This window comes from Xiphophorus couchianus, chromosome 7, assembly GCF_001444195.1.
Source record: "Xiphophorus couchianus chromosome 7, X_couchianus-1.0, whole genome shotgun sequence".
NCBI lineage: Eukaryota > Metazoa > Chordata > Actinopteri > Cyprinodontiformes > Poeciliidae > Xiphophorus > Xiphophorus couchianus.
In genome coordinates, this window is record NC_040234.1 from 18,369,545 (window position 1) to 18,391,019 (window position 21,475).

The 21,475-nt window shown below is 36.6% G+C and overlaps 1 protein-coding gene across 1 annotated transcript; it reads left to right on the forward strand.

Moving 5' to 3' along the window:
• Window positions 1-3,146: 3,146 nt before the first annotated feature.
• Window positions 3,147-20,007, forward strand: prpf40a (PRP40 pre-mRNA processing factor 40 homolog A). Its single transcript, XM_028023623.1, has 27 exons — window positions 3,147-3,193; window positions 4,488-4,568; window positions 4,692-4,835; window positions 5,463-5,546; window positions 5,920-5,938; window positions 6,015-6,043; window positions 6,167-6,208; window positions 6,335-6,445; window positions 6,865-6,985; window positions 7,239-7,263; window positions 7,812-8,030; window positions 8,682-8,787; window positions 13,129-13,193; window positions 13,290-13,454; window positions 14,327-14,435; window positions 15,119-15,269; window positions 15,397-15,530; window positions 15,697-15,811; window positions 16,065-16,156; window positions 16,273-16,389; window positions 17,317-17,454; window positions 17,566-17,661; window positions 17,758-17,844; window positions 17,937-18,027; window positions 18,113-18,174; window positions 18,255-18,410; window positions 19,504-20,007. The coding sequence occupies exons 1-27, from the start codon at window positions 3,191-3,193 to the stop codon at window positions 19,591-19,593; spliced, it is 2,652 nt and encodes an 883-aa protein (XP_027879424.1). The 5' UTR covers window positions 3,147-3,190; the 3' UTR covers window positions 19,594-20,007.
• The last annotated feature ends 1,468 nt before the right edge of the window (window positions 20,008-21,475 follow it).

Sequence of the window (21,475 nt, forward strand, 5' to 3'; positions counted from 1 at the left end):
GAATGACAGGTCAGTCACCCCTTAAATAACTACACTCTGATTGGTAGGAGATTGAATCCACCTGGTTCTCATCACTCCAGCAGAGAAGAAAGATGCAGTAGAGGGGTTTGGCAGAGGGGAGTGGCTTGCTGGCAGTTTGTCAGAACAATAATAATAATAATAATAATAATAATAATAATAATAATAATAATAATAATAATAATAATAATAATGTATATGCGGGGCTGGGTGGGATGTGTACGGATCTCCAAACATTTTCTAACATTTTGCTGTTCTCCTTGCCCTCTTTAAATCATAATTTTACATTTTTATGTTTAACAAATTATCCTTAGAGTTTGTGTACAGTACACTAAACTGCATTTTGTTGTATGAAAGGAGCTACCATATAATACAATGCTTACACTCAAGGGAAATTTCACCCAGAAAGGCTTTTTCTGATGTTTCCCACCAATAAATTGCAAAGCTCTTCTGTGTTGCCTGTGAAGTAATATTGTTTGCTTTTTCACTCTGCTTTTTATTGATCATTTATCCATCATAGCGTCAATAACCACTCATAACAGAAAGCTTTTAGAGTAAACCTGCTTCCTCAAGCAGCTTATACTGAGAAAAAGTTGTGTTATTCCATGAGGTTTTGTTTGTTTGCTATGCGTTATCCATGACTATAAATATAAGAGGACTCTATGCCTTTTCAAATATCTATATGATTCTGTTTATCATATATTAAATATTTACTGACTTTAATAAAAGATTGGGATGAAAAGATAGGTGCCAAAAATAGAAAAACTTGTTTATTTACAATTTTCTCACAAAACAGAAGTCTGAACAGATGGCTCCTTTATTTTTAGACAGGAAATTGAAAAGCAGCCTTTAATAGTAATACTGTGCTGTGTTGATAGTTAATGTGACCACATTTGACAGGAAGCCAATTGTCAGGATGAGACCAGAGTGCCTGTAAGGCAGGTCAGCAGTATGCTGGACTCTGTGGGCATAATGGCCAAAGGCAATCATTGACCACCTCATACACTGTGAATCAATAGCCCAAACAAACAAGAATGAGCTACTGACAAACAGCGTTAAGCATAGAACATCAATGTACAGAAACATACTGCTGAAATATAGCATAGTCATTTTGATGGGGAACAGATTTAGAATGAAATTTTCAGAAAGGTAATAAATTAAGAATGTGTGACTTTGATTAGAAAGTTAATGTGAAGCCTTGAGGAAGAATGATGTTTCATTTGTGTGAGATATCCTTCATTGATTCTTAAACTGTATATTTTTTAACTTGTACACTGCAATAAAATGCAGTAGCAGCAGGAGAGCCTGACTTTCTACCAACAAAATTGGTCAAAATTACACTAGAAATGTATTTGTAAATATTTAAAAAATCAAAAGTATAATATTTGAAGGGACTGTACAAATCAGAAGTGGAAGGACATTTAAGCCTGCCTTCCAAAAAATATTATGAACCTTTCTTTGCCCTTACAGCTGCATTTTGTTTACGGTGTTCCAGATTTGCACTACTGAGAATTACATTGCTGCTTCAATTGATATTCTTCGGGAGTGCCAGAGTAAAAGAGTTTGATATTTATAAGCCATTCTTTCCAGACTTTTTATTACTGAAAGATTGAGCTGCATTGTCACATAAAATTCCAACAAAATAAATAAAATGAGAAAATTCAAGGCATGTGAATAGTTTTTCAAGCTACTCTGTATGTCTGCCTGTCTTGTCTATTTTGTGACTTTTGGTGTGGTTGATTGACTCCCATCATTATGTTGAAGCTCCATCAGTTACTGCTGTTCCTCTCTTTTTTTCTTTTTCCTTGTTAGGAGAATTGATTGGGAATTCTTCCATTTTTGTCAGGAAATGAATCAGAGTTTATTGCAGCCTGTCCCCAAGTGAGGGTTCATTCATCTCCCAGGCTCTTTGTTGCATGCTTCACACCTCAATAACACTTTAAATCCTATAAGACCCCAGAAAACATTGGCACTGAGAGGGATGCAGTTTACCTGTACACCATGTGAATTTGTTCTTTTGTTTTTATTATTTTGGAAAGAATTTGATTGTATAACTGTTTGTTTGTTTGTTTCTTCTCTAGCCAACATTGTGATGATGTCATCACACTTTTTATCTTTATGTTTCAGGCTGCAGTTCTGGGAAGAGGTTATGAAGTGAAACTGTGACCACAGCTTAATTTTTATTTTATCCTTCTGGATGAGCAAAAAGCAGTGTCACAGATTGCAATATTTCAAAAAACAGTCAATTTTTCCAGTTACTCCCAATACACTGAAGTCATTTTGCTGCATGTTGAAAACAGTCATTGCCTCTTTGGAAATTGATTTATGCTTCAGCATCTAAAAGAAATGGAGAACTCTTACAAGTGTAGAGACTAGATTTAATGGGGTATCAAAATAGTGTAGTTAATGATTATTGTTGTTATTATTAAGTATTTTTATTTCCTTTGGGGATTTGTGAATTGCTTGTGATGATGAAAGTAAATCAGATCACCTAGACAACTGCACAAACATAAGGTCAATTTGAACAACGTTTTTGTGACAACATTTTTAGTCTTTGAATGGGAAGTTTATCACTCTGTAGAATTAGAAGTGTTAATGACACGCCAAAGCTTTTTCTCAAGTATTTTAAGCAATATTTTATGTTGAAAGAGTGTGTTTTACCTAAGTGATTAGTTACAATAAATTTTGGTTCAGGCAGACAGTCTGAGTGTTATATTTTTAGTATTTTATTTTTAATATTTTTAGTTTAGCTTACTTACACAGTAAACATGGACAAGATGCTTTATGCTGTAAACAGGCCCCAGAAATATTGTGTATTTATAAATTTATAATCAGTTATTCAACTCATACCAACATACTGCTGTCATATGTTCCACAAGCCAGTTTAGCTTGATAAAAATTGGGAAAATTGCACAAAGATTACAATCGTTTAAGAATAGAATAGAATATCCTTTATTATTCACTTGTCTTATTTATTTGTGCTTTACAATTTTCTTTTTATTAATTTACTGAGTAACTGAATGCATGGCGCTGTTGCGCTTTTATGCGTTTTCCTGGCGCGCACTGACGCAACAGAAACCACCGCCTCGGGTTTCTGCGTCACAAGGCAGTTAGACCAATCATTGCGATCGTTATTGATAGGTGCTGGATTTCCTTGGACGTTGCCGTCAACATGGTGAGTGGACCTGCTTGAAAGAAAAGTTTTTAATTATTGCTAATGCTGCCGTCAAAAAATGAGCAATAATCCACAACTTCAGTTTTAATTTTTCTTTGTGTGGTTGGAAGCCGCCTTTTAGCCTTCATGAAGAGTCGCACAGAGGTGGCTGGTGCTAGTTAGCATGTCGTGTTAGCTGTAGGCTAATGTAGCGGCACATTCATACCACCATAGAATGGACTATGATCTGGAATCGATGCTGAGTGAAGATGAGTCGGTCAGAATGAGCAGTGGACATTTCTCTTTGTGAACACAGAATATTGGTTTTCAATTGTAACCCAATACACAAGCTGCTGATTTAAACGTATTGGGTTTGGTTTAGTAAGCTCATTGTTACATTAACCTATTCTGTTCCAGTAGTTAGACGGAGCCTGGGCTCATTCATCATGAATACTAGCATTTGTATTAGCTAGAAGCTAATTATTCCAATTAAAAGATTCGCATGTGTTTACAAGCAGGACAGAAACTGGATTTCGTGGATTTATTTGTATTAAGTGTTTTATTGGCGATGACTTTGTTCTATCGGATTTATTTTTGAATAAACTCATGTTCATTAAGACAAATTTTTACTTTGTCATTTGAAATATCTCCGTATTGTAGCTCCTCTCACTACTATGTATGTTGAATGCAATTAAGCTTCTATCAATTTATAACTTTGCTTCAACACCTTTGTCATTCTGGTATTTCACTTAATTTATTATAAATGACGGAATGAAGTTTAAGTAGATGAAATTAGCTACACTGGACAATTAAGATGTCAACATTTCTCAAAAAATGCAATAGATCATTCTGCACTTTATTTAAAATTTTGAAATAAAGTCTGTGATCTGAAAAGTTGACATTGAGTGACACCACAGATTTTAATTCCATCTTTATGGACAAATCCAATACCACTTTGCACAACACTTGTGCAATAGAAAACCTTTGTAGTATTGAAAGTGGATTGTAGCATGTACCTATACCCAATAATTATATTCATAATTTATATTTTATAAATTAGAACATTTATTTCAGTTGCCAAATTCATTAAGGTAAACATTATATAGATTTGTTACACACTGATGTTTTCAATAAGCTGTTCTTATTTATAATCATAATCATCTAAAATTAGAATACTACATCAGACCAAATTATTTCTTAACACTGTAAAAAAAGATTTTACCTCATATTTAAGAAAAACTGAAAATGTATATAATTTGTAACTTTTCTTAAAGTTGGAACTTCACTAACTTAATGTTTTTTTTATTCATGGCAGTCTTCAACGGAGACAAATAATGGCCCAAGCCAGGCGGCACCTTATGCAGCTGTCCCCCCTGCAGCCATACCGCCTCCATATGTAAGTAAATTCAAGTAAATTGTGAAAGTTAGCTTTTATGTTTTTCTTTCAGCTGTCAAACTAGTTAAAATCATTTAACAGTTTAAATATGCAATATCTCTCTCTGTTTCTTCAATTGACTAGATGGGACCACCAGGAATACCACCTCACTTCCCACCCATGGGAATACCCCCTATGGGGCAGCGACCTCCTAGCATGACTCCATTGCCACCTGGAATAATGCCACCAGGCATAATGCCACCAATGGCTGCTCCACCAATGGGGCAGGTAAGTTTTTATTTTAATCTCTTATACAAGACCTTGTGTCTATCTGAACTAGATGTTTCTGCTGCAATGAAACAGTAGAGTTAAAAATAGCATCAATGTAATCATAATTTTATTTATCTCTTCCTTCTTTCAAATGCAGTCAGTGAAAATACAGGTGTTGCACCAAATAAAAAGATTTCTTATCATCCAACTCCATGTTTAATAGAAAGTGTAAATGAGTAAAATTGCATATTTGTTCTAAAAATTTAACAATTTTAGCAACAACTATTTATAATGTAGCATCTTTATTAAATGTACTCACTAAGCAGAAATGTGTCCCATTTCGGCCCGCGTATGTTTCTGCCTTGGCAACATTAAGAAGGTGTGATTTCAGAAAGAGAGTCGGCATAAAGAGTCACAAGCTTAGAAAGTAAATGAGCGGAATGGAGTCTCGGTGCATTTGCATCGCACAGATCACAAGCCGTGTTATCACACGATTAAATTAGCACAGCAAACATAACTTCAGTCTCACCTTCTCCCTGAAGTTACAAGCAGCCTGTCATGCTGACAGTCTCACACTCTCATTGTGTCTGAAGATATGTGTTAGTATGAAAATGTCCGAATGTTTCATGATTCTTCTTTCATTAGATGCCAAGCATGATACCGCCCATGATCCCGGGAATGATGCTGCCTCCTCGGATACCAGCTGCGACCGTACAGCCAACGGGACCCGTACGTCTCACTATCTGTCTCTTTATGTTGGCTTCACAGACCTCAGAAATAACCTGCAACCCAGAAAATGCCAAATACTGTAAATGGCATTTAAGCAACAAACAGTGCCATGAAAAAGTAGCTGTCTCCTTACAGATTTCTTCTGGTTTCCCTTGTCACACTTAAATCTTAAAAATTCATAATCTATAATTATGGTTACAATAAGTCATCATGTTGTAAGTTTTTGGCTCTAGTTGAATTATATATTACCTGTAATTTCAATGTATAGAAAAGAGTGCTTTATTGTTTAATATTAGTTTCTAGTAAGTTTCTAGTTTATTTTGCTTATGTTTGTGCCAGTAAAATAATATTTTTTATTATTTTGTTTCTCCAGCCTGGTGTTGACACCACAGGTAAGATCCGGTTTACAAATCAATATCTTTGTTCTGATTTGCTTACTTCTGAATTTCTGACATATTTTTCTTTCAGTCCCTGCAGCAGCTGCACCTGGAACAACTGTACGTTTGTCACAGTTTTTTTCTATACGCACATTTATAAGTTTCAACAGTGTTGACTTGTCTTTTTTGCTCTTGCATTTTCTTTTAGCAGTAAATGTTAATTCATTTCTTTTATTCCTGCAGAATGCAACAAATGGATCCCCTTCAGAAGAACAGCCAAAGAAGGTTGGCACACACAAATATATCCAAAAGACTGTTAAGGTTTTCAAAGTTTGATGAAGGAACCATAAAAGCTTTATATATTGATTAAAAGTGGCTAACTTTAAATACCTGTTTTTGTTATTTTTGTAGAAATCTGTGTGGACAGAACACAAATCTTTAGATGGGAAAACATATTATTACAATACAGAAACCAAACAGTCCACATGGGAGAAACCGGATGAACTGAAATCTCCTGCAGAGGTATGCACTTTTACCGTTCCACAACTTGTTTTAATAGACTGCTGATAACTAATCAAATACTTGTTGACCTGTACAGTAAGAGACATGCTTTAGCATAAATTTATCAATGTATATGCCAAAACTGTTGTTTTTACCTTTTTACCTTTGATTTAACTAAACGCTGTTTTTTTCCCCTCCTGTTTTCAAAATATGAAAAACGTCTCCATGTGGTTTAATTTACTAAAATGAATCATACTGTAAATGGCATTAAATTACACATCTCAATGAATTAAAATCATAAAATCCAAAATATTGAATTGCAGAGGAATGTAATATATTTTAAGCATTTGTTTCAGTTTTTTTGATGAGCATTGCATTCTTCTTATGAAATTGATTTCAAAACCCATAATGATGATGATTTGTTTTATTGTTTATTTTAGCAAATGCTGTCTAAATGCCCCTGGAAGGAGTACAAGTCTGACACAGGGAAGCCTTATTATTACAACTCTCAGACAAAGGAGTCCAGATGGACCAAACCCAAGGAGCTGGAGGATCTGGAGGGTAAAATATGGTGTCTCGTATTTTCAAGCTTATGTTAATCTGAACAGTCTGAGCCGTCTTCTGGCATGTACAGCAAATTATTAAACGCATAAATGAGTTCAAGAATCACTGTTGTACAAAGATTAGAGAGAATTTTTTCAAGAAAACGTGTTGGCTTGTTATGTGACCTGATCGTGTGTGGGGCGTTTCTTTGTACTTTGCTTTAAAAACGAAGCAGAGACCCATTAATGGCTTCTTTATTTGTCTGTTCCAGCTATGATCAAAGCAGAGGAGAGTGGGTAAGTTGTTCTTTATGCCATCTGTTTCTCCTCTTTGCTCCATTATTTGCTCTCCGTGGCCAAACAATTTTCATTTGATATTCATAAGACGTAGACAGGTAACCAGTACCAAGGTTTCAAACATTGTCCATCTTACCATTTGTGCTTTGTAAAATCCTCTAAATAAGAGAGACCAGAGTTTCTTTACAAGAATAGTTTGGCTCTTCCTGACCTGTTGCTGCACACTGGCGGTCAGCTGGCTGGAAGAAACCTTCTAAACTTAATCTCTTCCAATTGTGAAGGTTTATTAAATTCTCCAATATCTTTATTTAAAACTTTTGATTTTGAGCAGAGTAACAATACACATTAACGTTTTATGTTAAGATTTTAACATAAAATGCTAAAACGTTTAATTGTTTTAGCAACAGTTGGAATATTTTTTCTTTTCTGATTTAAATTAAGGAGTTTATAACATGGCATATACTTGTTTTGTCTTAATCTTGTGAAAGCATGTTATTTATACTTGAGGTAGCAGTTTTGGTGTTAGCAACATTATGGTTTGATTCCAGAACAACAGAGACCGCGGCTCCTGGAACGACTGCCGCTCCTACAGTGCAGGCCGATAAAAATACAGCCGCCATGGCGACCGTAAAGGAGGTGGAAACTGCAGTGGTGGTCCCAGAGGAGCAGCAGTCCCAGGTGACCGCACATCAAACAGCTGAGGTCAAGGCTGTGGAGGCACCTGTGACTTCCTCAGAGAGCGCTGTCATTGCAGACAGCAAACCCAGGTAAACAACAGTTGGCTCCACTTTAAACTCACATTAATGTAAATATTAATTCTCTGGCTAACATTATTTATGTTCACTTTATTATAGGATACTCTAATGCTATTATGCAAGTCCAATACTTGTAGATTTTTTTAATAGAGCTGATTTATGTTACTACACATAAGGCAGCCATTAACATAGTAGGAAAATTGGAGGGCATCGTTTTGTAGAATGATTTGTGAAACCTATGAATATTCAAACAGATACAGATCAACTAAAGTTATTTAAAATTTTTAAATACTTTTTAAAATTTAAGGTATTTTCTTTACTATTTCAAAGTACAGTTGCATTTTAGGTAATAAATTTGCCAAGATTTTCCTAATTGGCTCTTAATTTGCATTTACTTATTTGTTTGTGTATTATTTTAATCTTTGCTTTTTCGGTTCTTGTTTTTAGTGAGAATTGGGCTCTTGGCATCCGTTTTCTCCCTGACTTGTTTGTGGTGCTAAAATCAAACTAATTGAACGCACTTTCTCGTGTAACAGTAATATCCACAGAGATCCACAATAATTTTTAAAGACTTTTCACTTTTAACGTTAGATAAGGTAATTGTTAAGTGCTTTTAATAATGAAAGCAATGTAACAAACATTATTATTCTAATTTCTTTTCAGTGTCGAAGTCAAAGAAGAAGAGCGACCTGAACTTCAGAAGAAAACCTATAAGTGGAACACAAAAGAAGAAGCTAAGCAGGCCTTCAAAGAGCTGCTGAAGGAGAAGGTGAGTCGAGGAACCAGGTGGCTATTTTGACCTAAAGGAAAAGAAGGATCACATGTGAAGCATCCACTATATCACATAGGCCTGTCACGATAGCAAATTTTGCTGAGCGATTGTCTCAAAAAACTATTGCGATAAACGATAATATTGTCTGAAGACCTTTTTACACTGATTTAATGGAAATGACGTAATAATGCATGCGATTTCCTGCCAAAGATAGATACACTTTATTTTCAAAAGAATATTTAACACTGGAGCTGATAAACAAAATAAACAAAACAACCAAAAACAAAATTGATTCTCAGTCTCCATTAACAAAAAATGTACTTGATAAAAACTAAACAACATAAAGCCAAAGTGGAAATAAATACTGCATTCAACCAAAAGAGTGCAGATTATGAAGTCTGTATATTATGTTGTCCTTCAGTAATAATTTGATGTAAATAGAGAAGATGGGCACATCGACTACCTGATGCAATAATTCACACTACATGATTTTTTGCTCTTATTTTTCCCCTTATGACAATCTTAAAATGTTGATCTTTCTAAGATTGTGTGGTGTGTTATGGTAGATCATCGTTGCAGCTCTGATCCAAATCAGGGGTTTTCCGACTGGGAGCTTTAACTACACCTGTTGAATGTGACAGGTAGCCAATCAGAAAGCCCGGATTCTCCTGTGCTTTCTGAGGGGAAATTACCTCGGGGAATCCCAAACAGCTGACACAGATTAACCCGAAGTCCAGCCGATGTGGAAACAACATTAATGTTTATTCAACATGCAAAGAATATAGAAATGACAAGAGAAGGAGTTGGAGCGAAATTGCTACCGCAGTTGATAAACCCGGTAACTTTTCAGCTGTTCTTCGTTAACGTGACATAAATAGGTTCTAATGATTTTAATTCAGGCAGGACTTTACGCTGACACTAGTTACATACATTGCAGGTAGATTGCAGTAAAGCATTGATTAATGCCTGGTTTTAAAATTAGTTCACTGAACTTGCAGCCATTATTTTGTGCCCATTGTTGGACACCACACGGCAGGAACGAACCCGATCGAACCGTTATACCAAGGATTTCTGTCGACTAATGTGTGGTCTGTCAGGTTTTGAAAATGGGCCGACAATCGGCTGACAGCTGTAAGATCGTGTCCTGTGCGCTGAGCTTTACACTAAGGAAATGAGGAAGGGAGGGTGAGTGGAGAGCACCGGAGTTGAGCCTTTTTTCATTCGGTGTCATCAACAGAAAGAGAAGAAGGCCGGAAGAGACGATAATGCCGATAATTAAAACGAGGTCGATAGTTTTTATTTATCGTACGATTAATCGATTTATCGTTTATCGCGACAGGCCTAATATCACATATGAGGAATCGTTTATTCTTTAAAAGATAAGTTAGAGATGGACATAGTCTCATTTGACAAAAAGCACTTTCAGACACATTTTAGGACTTCTTTTTCTAATTCAGGCTGCAGTACCATTAGCAGGCTTAACTAACTGGGCATATTCCAAATACACTGCATGTGAATTTCTGAAAACAAACATAACTTTCTGCTCTCAGCCTAAAAACACCAACATTTAGTGCTTCTTAATACTCTATTGAATTCTTCTTGTAATCTAAAAAAGAAAAGTTCTAAGTCAGTTTTAGTCCAAACTAGTGGTTTAATTAAAACGCTGACTTTGAGAATATCAAAAGCTGCTTTACCAATTTTGAAAATGGTGTCAGTACTCCTTGTAGATGATTTCCTGAAACCAAATTTATGTTTTAAACCAGAAACGCACATGTAACTGGATTATCAAATATTTTCCAGATTTTCTTTGGTCTGTAATTGTTTAGCCAGATACTGGAAATCTGAAAATGTTTTTTCCTGTTCATTAAAGGCATCAAAATTAATAAATGACCACAGCATGTTATTTGGATCATTTTTACCGTTTGGCGTGTTGAAAAATCAGATAGAGTCCTCTTCTGTTGCTCTGTTTGGTTTCACCCGACTGGATGAATGTTTTGTAGTTCAAACTTTTCAGTAGCGCTCACCAGAGCTGCCCAGTATACCAAATCAAAATCATCCCATTAACTCTGTGCTATATTCCAATGACTTTGGAGGATTTTGTGTGTTAATTGTCAGGTCTCCAGTCTTTACATATTGACAATATGTTGGGCTACATGTAATGACTCTTAAGTGCTCTTGAGTCATGGTCACATTGTTTAACGTTAACAAAAGAAAAGTGGAAAATGTAGGCTAATTGTAATCAGCATTTTTTTTGTCTTCAGTAAGAGCATTACATTGAAATATTTCCTTAATATTGTGCAGCTCTTGAATTTCCAATCAGTGGCAGAGCCTTTTCTTTATCAGCTGTAGCAGCTCAGACCGTCAATCATTTGAAATGCCTTCTTAAAATCCATTTTTTACTTGCGTTTAGTTGCAGCAGGGAGGTCATGATGATCTTTATTATGCACTTCATGTTTTGAAATAATTTCTGAAACATTTTGTTCATGTTTTGCTGTTTACAGTCGTTTTTTGTTTACTCTTTCTAAAGCTCTGTTATTAATGAAAAATCATTGTATTGTTTTTACATAAATAATTTACAAACTTGAGTTTAGAAAAGTATCAAATTTTGAATATGTAGAAGCACTACTGGTTAATCATTTCTTACATAATTGAGATGCTATTATAAATCTAAATCTTGATGATATTTATACACTGTTGGATGTTGCAGTGTTATTTTTCTCACTAGAAAACAGTCAGTGTTGTATTTTGGTTCATGGGCTTCTGATAATCCTCCATGTCTCATTTCTCTAGATTCCCCACTGACGGCTGCTTTGCTGTCACTCTTTTCTCTCTAATTGCGTGAAACATGTGACATAAAATGTGAGCTCTCCTCTTAGCGGGAGATGTTTAGCTACCTCTGTCTGCCGAGCCTTTATGAGTTTCTCGTCACAACCTTTGCATCCTGATCTCAATCTAATTCCCCCCTCCCTTCAGCCCCTGGGAAGTCTGTTAAGCTCACCTCCTGTTGCTGTGACCGTGTTGTTTACAAGTAGCAAGGCGTGCCAAGCGCGCCCCGCCTCGATTGTTGCTATATTTAGGTGCTTTTTAATTTTGTGCACAAAGCTCTCCTCTGAGATTGCTTGCCATTTCCTTCCAGATCTTAATGGGTCTGTCTTTATGATTAGCTTTATTGGATCACAGGCAGAGGGGGCTGGCTGGGATTAAGACAGTGAGAGAAAGTGGCATGCCTCAGTGAGTTAGAATAACTGTGACAAGTGACGAGACAGCGGCGCGGTGGAATCAGTCCATAATGGATGAAGGAGCCACTTTCTGAGAGAGAGGCACGCTTATAAAGAAAGGGCGCTTATATAAGCCATCAGTGGCACTACTTGAATTATTACCACTCCACACCTCCTAAACAAGCAGCTTGAAGCAATTAGGGGATTACTTTTTGTCCTTTTTACATGATTTCCAAAAGGTTATTTTCCTTGAGTTATAATTTTGCTATATTTATGAGTTTGCAGGTGCATCTCAGTAAATTGGAATATAATTTAAAACTCAAATTTGTTTCACTTGCTAAGTTCAAAGAGTGTAGTTTTTCAAACTAATTTGAATAATTTAGGCTACAGCTAATAAAACACAAAGATATAGCTTATTAGAAAATTAATATATATATGAAAAACTAATTTAAAAAAATCTGTTTTTCATAGAGAAATTACATGTAATGGCCTCACACAATCAAGCAGAGACTCTTGACTAAACAAAGGAAAGTTGAGTGGAAGGACAATCTGTGGTATTATGTTATATTAGTTTTCTCTAATACACATTTTCATGTATATATTGTTAATAGTTACAGAAATGTACCCTATTTGTGCATGTGTGGAGGGAGGTTTTAATTCTAAAAGGTCCAACCAAGAACTGAATTTGTAAATTAGCCAATGGGCTAGAAAACCTTTGTACAAAACAATGGCTGCTTTGTTTTTATTATGTGCCATTGTTAACAGTGCTGTCCTTGTTTAAATAAACTTCAATTCAACTGAATAAAACACTTTTTTTCTTCCACTCAACTTCCCATCAATATTCTTTGTTACAGAACTTGTTTACAGCTTGCTTCTTAAGCAATAACTTTTAAAGGCTTATCTATCCATGTTGTTGAAGATGTCAGTGACTGTGCTGGAGAACTGCTAGGTCCATAATCTACATAGTTGTAACTTTCTAAACGTCTTGAATTTATTTATTTATTTATTTTTCCCAATTGTCAAAATCCAAGTAAATAAATGTTCTAATGTGTGGAATTGCACCTTTTATATGAGTTCAAGTGTCTTAAACCAATATAACATTGTATTCTTTTCATTTTAGGGTGTTTCCTCAAACTCCTCATGGGAACAGGCCATGAAGCTGATTATCAATGATCCTCGCTACAGGTAGAGGATTCTCAGACGGTTATAATTTCTCACTGTACTTTCTAGACACAACAACTCAAATTTATTACACTAATTGTCTTTCTCCACTATTAACAGCGCTCTTCCCAAACTGAGCGAGAAGAAGCAGGCGTTTAATGCCTACAAAGTCCAAACTGAGAAGGAGGAGAAGGAAGAGGCCAGGATTAAATACAAGGAATCCAAAGAGAAGTTCCAGAGGTTCTTGGAGAATCATGAGAAGATGACGTCTACCACCAGATACAAGTAGGGGCTGCTGGGATTTTTATAGTACATGCGTGTTTTACCATGGATTGATTAGTGCTGCTCTGACCTGTCAATTTCATTACACTGACCTGATCAATGAAAGGTCATATATGGCTTAGTCATGGTGCTCAGATCCACTTAATCCTCACTGTGGATGAGTTTGGGTTTGAAGAATTTGTTTCCTAATCTCCATTTTGTCCTGTACAAAATGACCAAATAATTTTAATATATATTTTAACATTGTAAATTATTTCCAGTTACATCAGTGTCAATAAATTTGGCTCTCTTCTGCTATATATACAAAGAGACACATTTGAAATGCAATATGAAGTTCTGTATTTTTAATGAGCTTGAATATTAAAAGTTAAACTCATCAGTGGTTATTGTAGCATTTGGTTTGTCAGTTCTTGGGTTTGGCACATGGGTGAAAGTCACCGTATCAGACCGTCGGCCGGTGACCTTGTAAGCGAGCCGGTTTCAGAGTTCTGCTGGCACCAGCTTGTAATCTGGGATGAGTCACAACAGGCAGCGTGAGAGTGATAGCAGGACTTTCTGATGGTGTGTTTCTCATCTTTTATTAATTGCACAGTTGCCAGTCAGAGGTGCTAGCTCTCCTTATAGTTAGCGTTATAAAATCAGTCAGTTGCTATCTTAAAAAAACCTTCATAAACTGTGTGTTTTATGTGTTTATTCAAATGTATGTAATCAGATTTAATTCTCCTTAGATGTGCATCTGGTGTTTTTAGTTATTTTATATTTTTTTTACAGAGAAGTGTAAAATGTAATTGGCCTGTGAAATGCTGCCATCATGTGGCGAGCTTGTGTGAAAATGATCTAAACCAGCTGTGTGTGTGTGTGTATCTGTGATCCAGGAAAGCAGAGCAAATGTTTAATGAGCTGGAAGTGTGGAGCTGTGTTCCTGAGAGAGACAGACTGGAGATCTATGAAGACGTGTTGTTCTACCTGGCGAAGAAAGAAAAGGTAAGGTGCTGCCTCACTGCGTGAAAACGTTCTTCGTTATAAAACATTCAGCAGTACGAGGTCCGTCACAGCCTGCACAGAGTTGGAATAGAAGTGTTTTTTATGTCTATATGTGTGGAACAATGCATTATGGGAATATACAGCACTAAAAAAAAAAAGAGAGACCACTTAAAATGATCAGTTTCTCTGATTTTACTTTCTATAGGTACATGTTTGAGTAAAATGAACATTATTATTTTATTCTATGAACTACTGACAACATGTCTCCGAAATACCAAGCTATTTTCAGAAAATAAGAAACGGTCAAAATCACAAAAAAGATGCAGTGCTTTCAGACATCAGGTAATACAAAGAAAACAAGTTCATATTCATTTAGAAACAACAATATTAATGTTTTAACTCAGGAAGAGTTAAAACATTAGTTCTTTTTTTTTTTTTTTAGAAATCAATATTTGGTGGAATAACCATGAGGTTTTCAATAGGGTTCAGTGCAGTGGTCTAGGACTTTATTCCTAATCTCACTCTCTGAGAGTTGCATCCACTTCTGAGCCATCCATCTTTAAAGCATTACCTTGTATTATATTATATTGTATTTAATTACAATTTAGCTTGGAAGAGTCTTTCATTTTGACTTTAAAGCAAACTTGAAACGATAATACTTCCTGGTTTTGTTTTTCCTGCAGGAACAAGCCAAGCAGCTGAGGAAGAGGAACTGGGAAGCTCTGAAGAATATTCTGGACAACATGGCTAATGTGACATATCGCACCACCTGGTCCGAGGCCCAGCAGTATCTGCTGGACAACCCCACGTTTGCCGAGGACGAAGAGCTGCAGAGTACGAGAATAAAAACAATTTCCTATCATAGATTCAGATGCATAGTTGATGTGAGAAATGTGTTTGTGTGGCAGCAGTGGGGCTCAACTCTGAATGAAATCTATGTTTTGTTGTTATTTGCTGACAGATATGGATAAAGAGGATGCCCTCATCTGTTTTGAGGAGCACATACGAGCTCTGGAGAAGGAGGAGGAAGAAGACAAGCAGAAGACTCTCCTCAGGGAACGGAGACGGCAGCGCAAGAACAGAGAGTCCTTCCAGGCATGTACCGCTCCACGCACTTAAGAGATGGTTCAATCACCTACTAATCACATCTAATTTTGTTTTAAAATGCTAAAAAATAAGTAGAAGAAGAAAAATATTTTGTTCCAACAGTTGCTGTCTCAAATTTATATTTGTCGTCTTCTTTTTTTTTTTAAATGCACAGAAATTTCTGGATGAGCTCCATGATCACGGCCAGCTTCACTCCATGTCCTCCTGGATGGAGATGTACCCGACCCTGAGCTCTGACATGCGCTTCAGCAGCATGCTGGGCCAGCCTGGTACGGCAGCGGGGCGCATCACACGTGACTACACACGTCTGCGATGAGCTAAGAGCCGCGCAGCACGTGGACGAGACATGAACACAGAAATAAACTGAAGAAATACACTCAGTTCATTTCAATTACTAATTAAATACAGAGTTGAATTGTTTTGTTACTGAAATTGTTTATTATCCACTTTGTCTCTGTCATGCTCACTTTTGTTCTACTTTTCTTTCCTAACTGTTTGTATCCGTCTTGTATCTTTCTGCAGGTTCCACTCCTTTGGACCTCTTCAAATTCTACGTGGAAGACCTGAAAGCCCGTTACCACGATGAAAAACGAATAATCAAAGATATCCTCAAGGTAAGCCAGAGGAAATCAGAATTGGGTGTTTGGGGAATTATTTTGGGAACAATCTGTGATATCACTGTTAAACTCAGAGGTTTTGTTCACGAGTCTCTGTGTTGGTGTTTACTCAGGATAAAGGCTTCCTGGTGGAAGTGAACACCAGCTTTGATGACTTTGGATCCGTTATCAGCTCAGACAAGAGAGCCACTACTCTGGATGCTGGGAACATAAAGCTGGCCTTCAACAGTGTAAGACTCACTTACCAGTTGTATAAAAAAAAATTCTGCAAATTGGCACAGAAGCATGATGCATGACTGTTTAAATAACTGCTCAGTGATTGTGCTTATAGTAGTGTTTGCTTCTGGACACTGATGACTATTTTTTTCCACATTAGTTAAATTTACAGAAATCCAATTTTGTAACATTTAATTAATACACGCTGTTAGAACACTTTTTTTTTCTCTTAAAACCTTTTTTGAATGAGAAATATTAACAGAAATGAACTGATAATGTCATAAAAATGCAATCAATTTAGTCAGAATATTGGATTTATCTAAATCACATGAGGATAAAAAGCTGACCTGGTTGAGAAAAATTTATATCATTTTTGGATTCAGCGGTGCAAAATAGTCCCAATTCAGTTGAAAAAACATAGTAGACAACTTCCAAAAAATAATTTTTGCAACCCAGTGTTATCGTTGTACAAAAATGGTTTTATCTCAGTATTTACACAAAGATTTAAAGCAAAAATTATTTTTTACTTAACACAAAAGCAGCAGTTGCTCACTTTTCAACTACATTAAGATGTATAACATTAGATTTTAAATGCTGATGGTGGAGAATACCATATCTTTGTGATTTTGCAACAAGCTGGGAAATAATTTATCAGACTCTCTGCTCTCTTCATAAGAGCGATTAGGTGGCACTCCTTTAGTCTCCACAATGTCATTGTTTTTTCGCAACATGAGATATTATCAGTTAGCAGTCCAGCAGCAGGTTTGGGAGGGGCAGAGCTATGCTATTCTGTAGCTCCATACAACTCAAGAAAACACCAGACAACTTTCTCTGGCATCTCATTCCTCATTGTTTCTCTGTACGTCTCTTGTCAAATTGTTTCCCTGCACCAATTTTTTTCTAATTCACGATTGACTATATTTAAACTTCTTTCTGAGCAGTTACTGGAGAAGGCTGAAGCCAGAGAGCGAGAGCGAGAGAAGGAGGAAGCCCGCAAGATGAAGCGGAAAGAAGCAGCTTTCAAAACCATGCTGAAGCAGGCCACACCGCCGCTGGAGCCAGAGGCCTCATGGGAGGAAGTATGTGCAAATAAAATCCCTCATAGTGGCAATATTTTCTATTTCCTGTTCAGTTTTTTTTTTTTTTATTGTGCTTAATGGTTTGTGACGGATGACATTTGACTGTTTCAGGTCAGAGAAAGATTCCTGAAAGAAGCTGCCTTCGAAGACGTGACGCTGGAGTCAGAGAGGAAGAGGATATTCAAGGATTTCATGCATGTCCTGGAGGTGAGGTTGACACGATGACCGCGAGGAAAGCAAAGAGTTTATCCATTCAGATGGTAGTCATGCTTACCTTTTTTTATTTATTTATTTCTCTGGCAGCATGAATGCCAGCATCACCATTCCAAGACAAAAAAGCATTCAAAGAAGTCCAAGAAACACCACAGGAAGCGATCACGCTCTCGATCAGTCAGTTGCTCTCAGTACTTAAAAAGAAGAAGTCACAAATTGTGCTTAACAAGCGTTTAACAATTTCTGAAACTTTCTATCTATTGTCAAAGGCGTCAGAGTCGGAGGAGGAGGAGTACCATAAGAAGAAGAAGCGGTCCCAGTCCAAATCTCCCTCTGAGCGCTCTTCTAGTGGAGAATCTGGTGAGTGTTTTTCCCGGCTCAGTGAATCATTTGATCGCCATGTGGAAGAAATGCAGCCCTGTTCGTATGTTCTGCTTCAAAACAGAGCGGAGCTATAAAAAATCCAAGAAGCACAAGAAGAAAGGCAAGAAGAGGCGCCACAAGTCTGTGAGTAAACCGGAGCTCTGTGCAGCTTTTCGCAACGAGTGTGCAGTTTATCGTGAATTGACTATAGCCGTGACAAACAGGCCTCACCGGACTCCGACGGCGAGAAGAAAGGAAGAGAGCGCGACGGAAAACGAGAGCGAGATTCAGAGAAGGATAAAGAGAACGACAAGACTCGGGGGAAATCTCGCTCAGAGTCTAAACAGAAATCTCCTAAAAGGAAAGCAGCCAAAGAGGAGGTGAATTTACGTCACTAATTCCACAGTGCCTTGTCAAAGAGTTCTTAGCACACAAGCTTTTGTCATTTTCTCACATATAAACCACAATCTGAAAAGTGTGGCATGTATTTGTATTTAACCCCCGCCCCTCCTGAGATAAAACTTTTTAGAACAATATTCCATTGCAATTACAGTCTACAGGTCTTCTGGGTTTTGTCTCCAACTTTTTAGAGACTTGGACATTTTTTCTTTTGACGTTCTTTTTTTTTTTGCAAGACAGCTCAAATTCACAAATCAGATTGTATGGAGAGAAGATACGGACGTAAATGTTCAATTTTTCACTCAACTTCTCAATTGGATTTAGGTCTGGAAAGTGAAAATGTTCTGCATCTTATTTTGTAGCATCTAATAAGTTTTCTTTTAGCATTTTCATGCATTTAGCTTCAACCATATTGACATCAACTCTAACCAGGTTCCTTGTTCCTGCTGAAGAAAGGCTTCCCTACATCATGATGCTGCCACCACCATGTTTCCTAGTGGAGATAGAGTGATGGGCAGTGGGAGGTTTTAAGTTTCAGCTATATGTATATTTAAATTTGGTGGTACAAAAATGAAAAGCGGTTGTGTTGTTAGGGTTTTGTATTTTGCATAGACATGTTTATAATAAAAGTTTTGTAAGGAAAAAAACAAGAATTTGATTATTTAAAAATGGTTAAATTAAGGATTAAATATGTAATTAAAAAGTCAGCAAGATTTCGAACTCCATTTTTACCAGCTTGGGTTTCAGACCGTTGCAGTTGCTAGGCAACAGGACATACACTGAGGTAAGGCTGTGAGAAAAAAATAAAGACTAGACCGTTCACTTCTGCTCGGTGCAGTGGACACACCCACACATCACGTTTTCATACCGTTGCTATTGTGCATTCCTCTGTTTTGGTCTGTCCCATGAAATCTCAGTAAAATACTTTTTTTTTTATTTATTGAAGTATGACCTCTGGAAACGTGAAGGGTGTCTGTCTGCTGGTTTTCAATGTTTATTTAAATGGAGAGAAACTGGACAGAAGCTGTGAATACTTGGGTTAGTGTTTACTGAGTCCTTGTGTGTTCTGATCAGGGTGGCTGGGACACGTCAGGCAGTGAGCTGAGTGAAGGAGAGCTGGAGAAGAGAAGAAGAACTTTACTGGAACAGCTGGATGCACCTTGAAACTGTTCATGCCACTGTTTTGTGCTATTTGAACACTTCAGCAAACTTGCATTCCCCCCGCAGGCTCACCTGACTGTGCAGGCTGCCCCTCTCTGAATGAGGAAATGTGCTATTAATGGGAATGCTCTACATTTTTATTTTGTGACTAATCTGATTTCAGGAATCTTGTCACCTGATCAGTCTGTGACTTATTAGCTCTGAATATCTTCTTTAGGGGGCTGTAGTTTGTTTTTTCATTGACAGTCATTTTTATGATTTCATTTCAATAAAGGCGTATCTTGAAGCCACGCTTGCTGTCTTTTTCAAAAAGTTAGATTTTACTTACAGTAATTGTACACGCAAAGGTATTAATTGGTCAGGGTTCTGTTTTATTATTTTTAGTAAAGCCTAATAAAATATATCAATTACCAAGAACAGATGTGGATTTTTTAAAATTTATTTACAACACAAACATTTTCAGCAAAATCTGTCAAGATATGATACGTCAGTCCGATTTTCATCTTTCATGTTTACGTTACTTTATTAAAAGGTTTAAAGATAGAAATGGCTAACACCCAGGCTGTGGTTTGCGAATGAGATTTTTTTCCGAATACCAATTCGGCGTTTTATGAACATTGATGAACAGACAAGTTTACATTATTAGCCTCCAATAATGATAATTATTATTAGTCTCCAGTAATAAAGTCAATTTTGCTGAAATATCTCGCTCAAATATTTTAAGTTTCAATTCACTTTATCATTCCATTGCCTTCCTAAAATAATGACCCAAGTCATTTTTTCATAAAAGTGATTTTGGAAAAACAAATTACCACTTTTTTGTCATAAAATTATTTGGGGAGGGGGGAGGGGGGGGGCTTTGGAGGTAACTTTTGCCACAAAATGACCTGAGCTATTAATTTATGGAGGCGACGGTTTCTAATTTTTGGTTGACAGATGGTGCTTTCGCGGTCTTCATGTGTAATAGTGAACACGCTTCAGAGTTTGGTCTAGTCGCTTATTGGTTCTGGATTTTTCGCTTGTTCACTTCTTACCTGGGTCTATGACCATGATAAATTATGATGGAAACTTAAAATGTTCGGAGGAAGTTTTCCAGATGAAGGATTAGGACCATGAATGGATCACCTCCTCTTAACCAATCAATGCCCTGAAAAAAGTAACAGTGATAGTTTTCTTTACCCAGTTACACCTTAAAGTCATCATGAGATAACCTTCCTTAATCAACACTAATTGGCTCAGTTTGTTCCGTCAGAAGCTAACTGATACCGTGTATCAGATAACATACCTTCATTTATCATGGAAATAGAGCGCAACATCTCCAAGCGTCGTCATATGACGAAGATGAAAATGAGTAAATGCTCTTTAATCATAAATTAAATTGGACTCCGCCCACTGAACTGAAAAATAGTCATAATTAAACTCTAGCAGTATAACTACATTATAGATTAGCGGATGTTACTTCCGTTTTGCGTTTTTAAGGCTGACTTATAGCCTTGGATAGTCTAGATAGTCTTACATTATAAATCACACCATTTAACTTTATGTGCGACTCCCTATGATGCCACCTACTGGCCAACCACTGTAAAATCAAATCAAATCAAATTTTATTTGTATAGCACATTTCAGCAGCAAGGCATTTCAAATGCAAAATGTCACTACACCCACATAATCTAGAAATGCCGAGAATATATTGCTACCAAAATAAAATTGATAGTTGCTCCAGTTTTAAATTCTGATTTTATATTGGGAGGTGAGGGCTTGGCATTTGTACAACTTTTTTTCTTTGTTTTACTGTGACTATTTTTATATTTATATTTTTATCAGTAGCTAGCTCTGCTTTCAAATTGTTTTTGTGGGTCAATTTGTGGTTTTCCATGTAATATGG

Coding starts and splice junctions, on each gene's coding strand:
- prpf40a (XM_028023623.1), top strand. Junction 14,436..15,118: donor ACCTGGCGAAGAAAGAAAAG/GTAAGGTGCTGC, acceptor TTTTTCCTGCAG/GAACAAGCCAAGCAGCTGAG. Junction 15,812..16,064: donor CAGCATGCTGGGCCAGCCTG/GTACGGCAGCGG, acceptor ATCTTTCTGCAG/GTTCCACTCCTTTGGACCTC.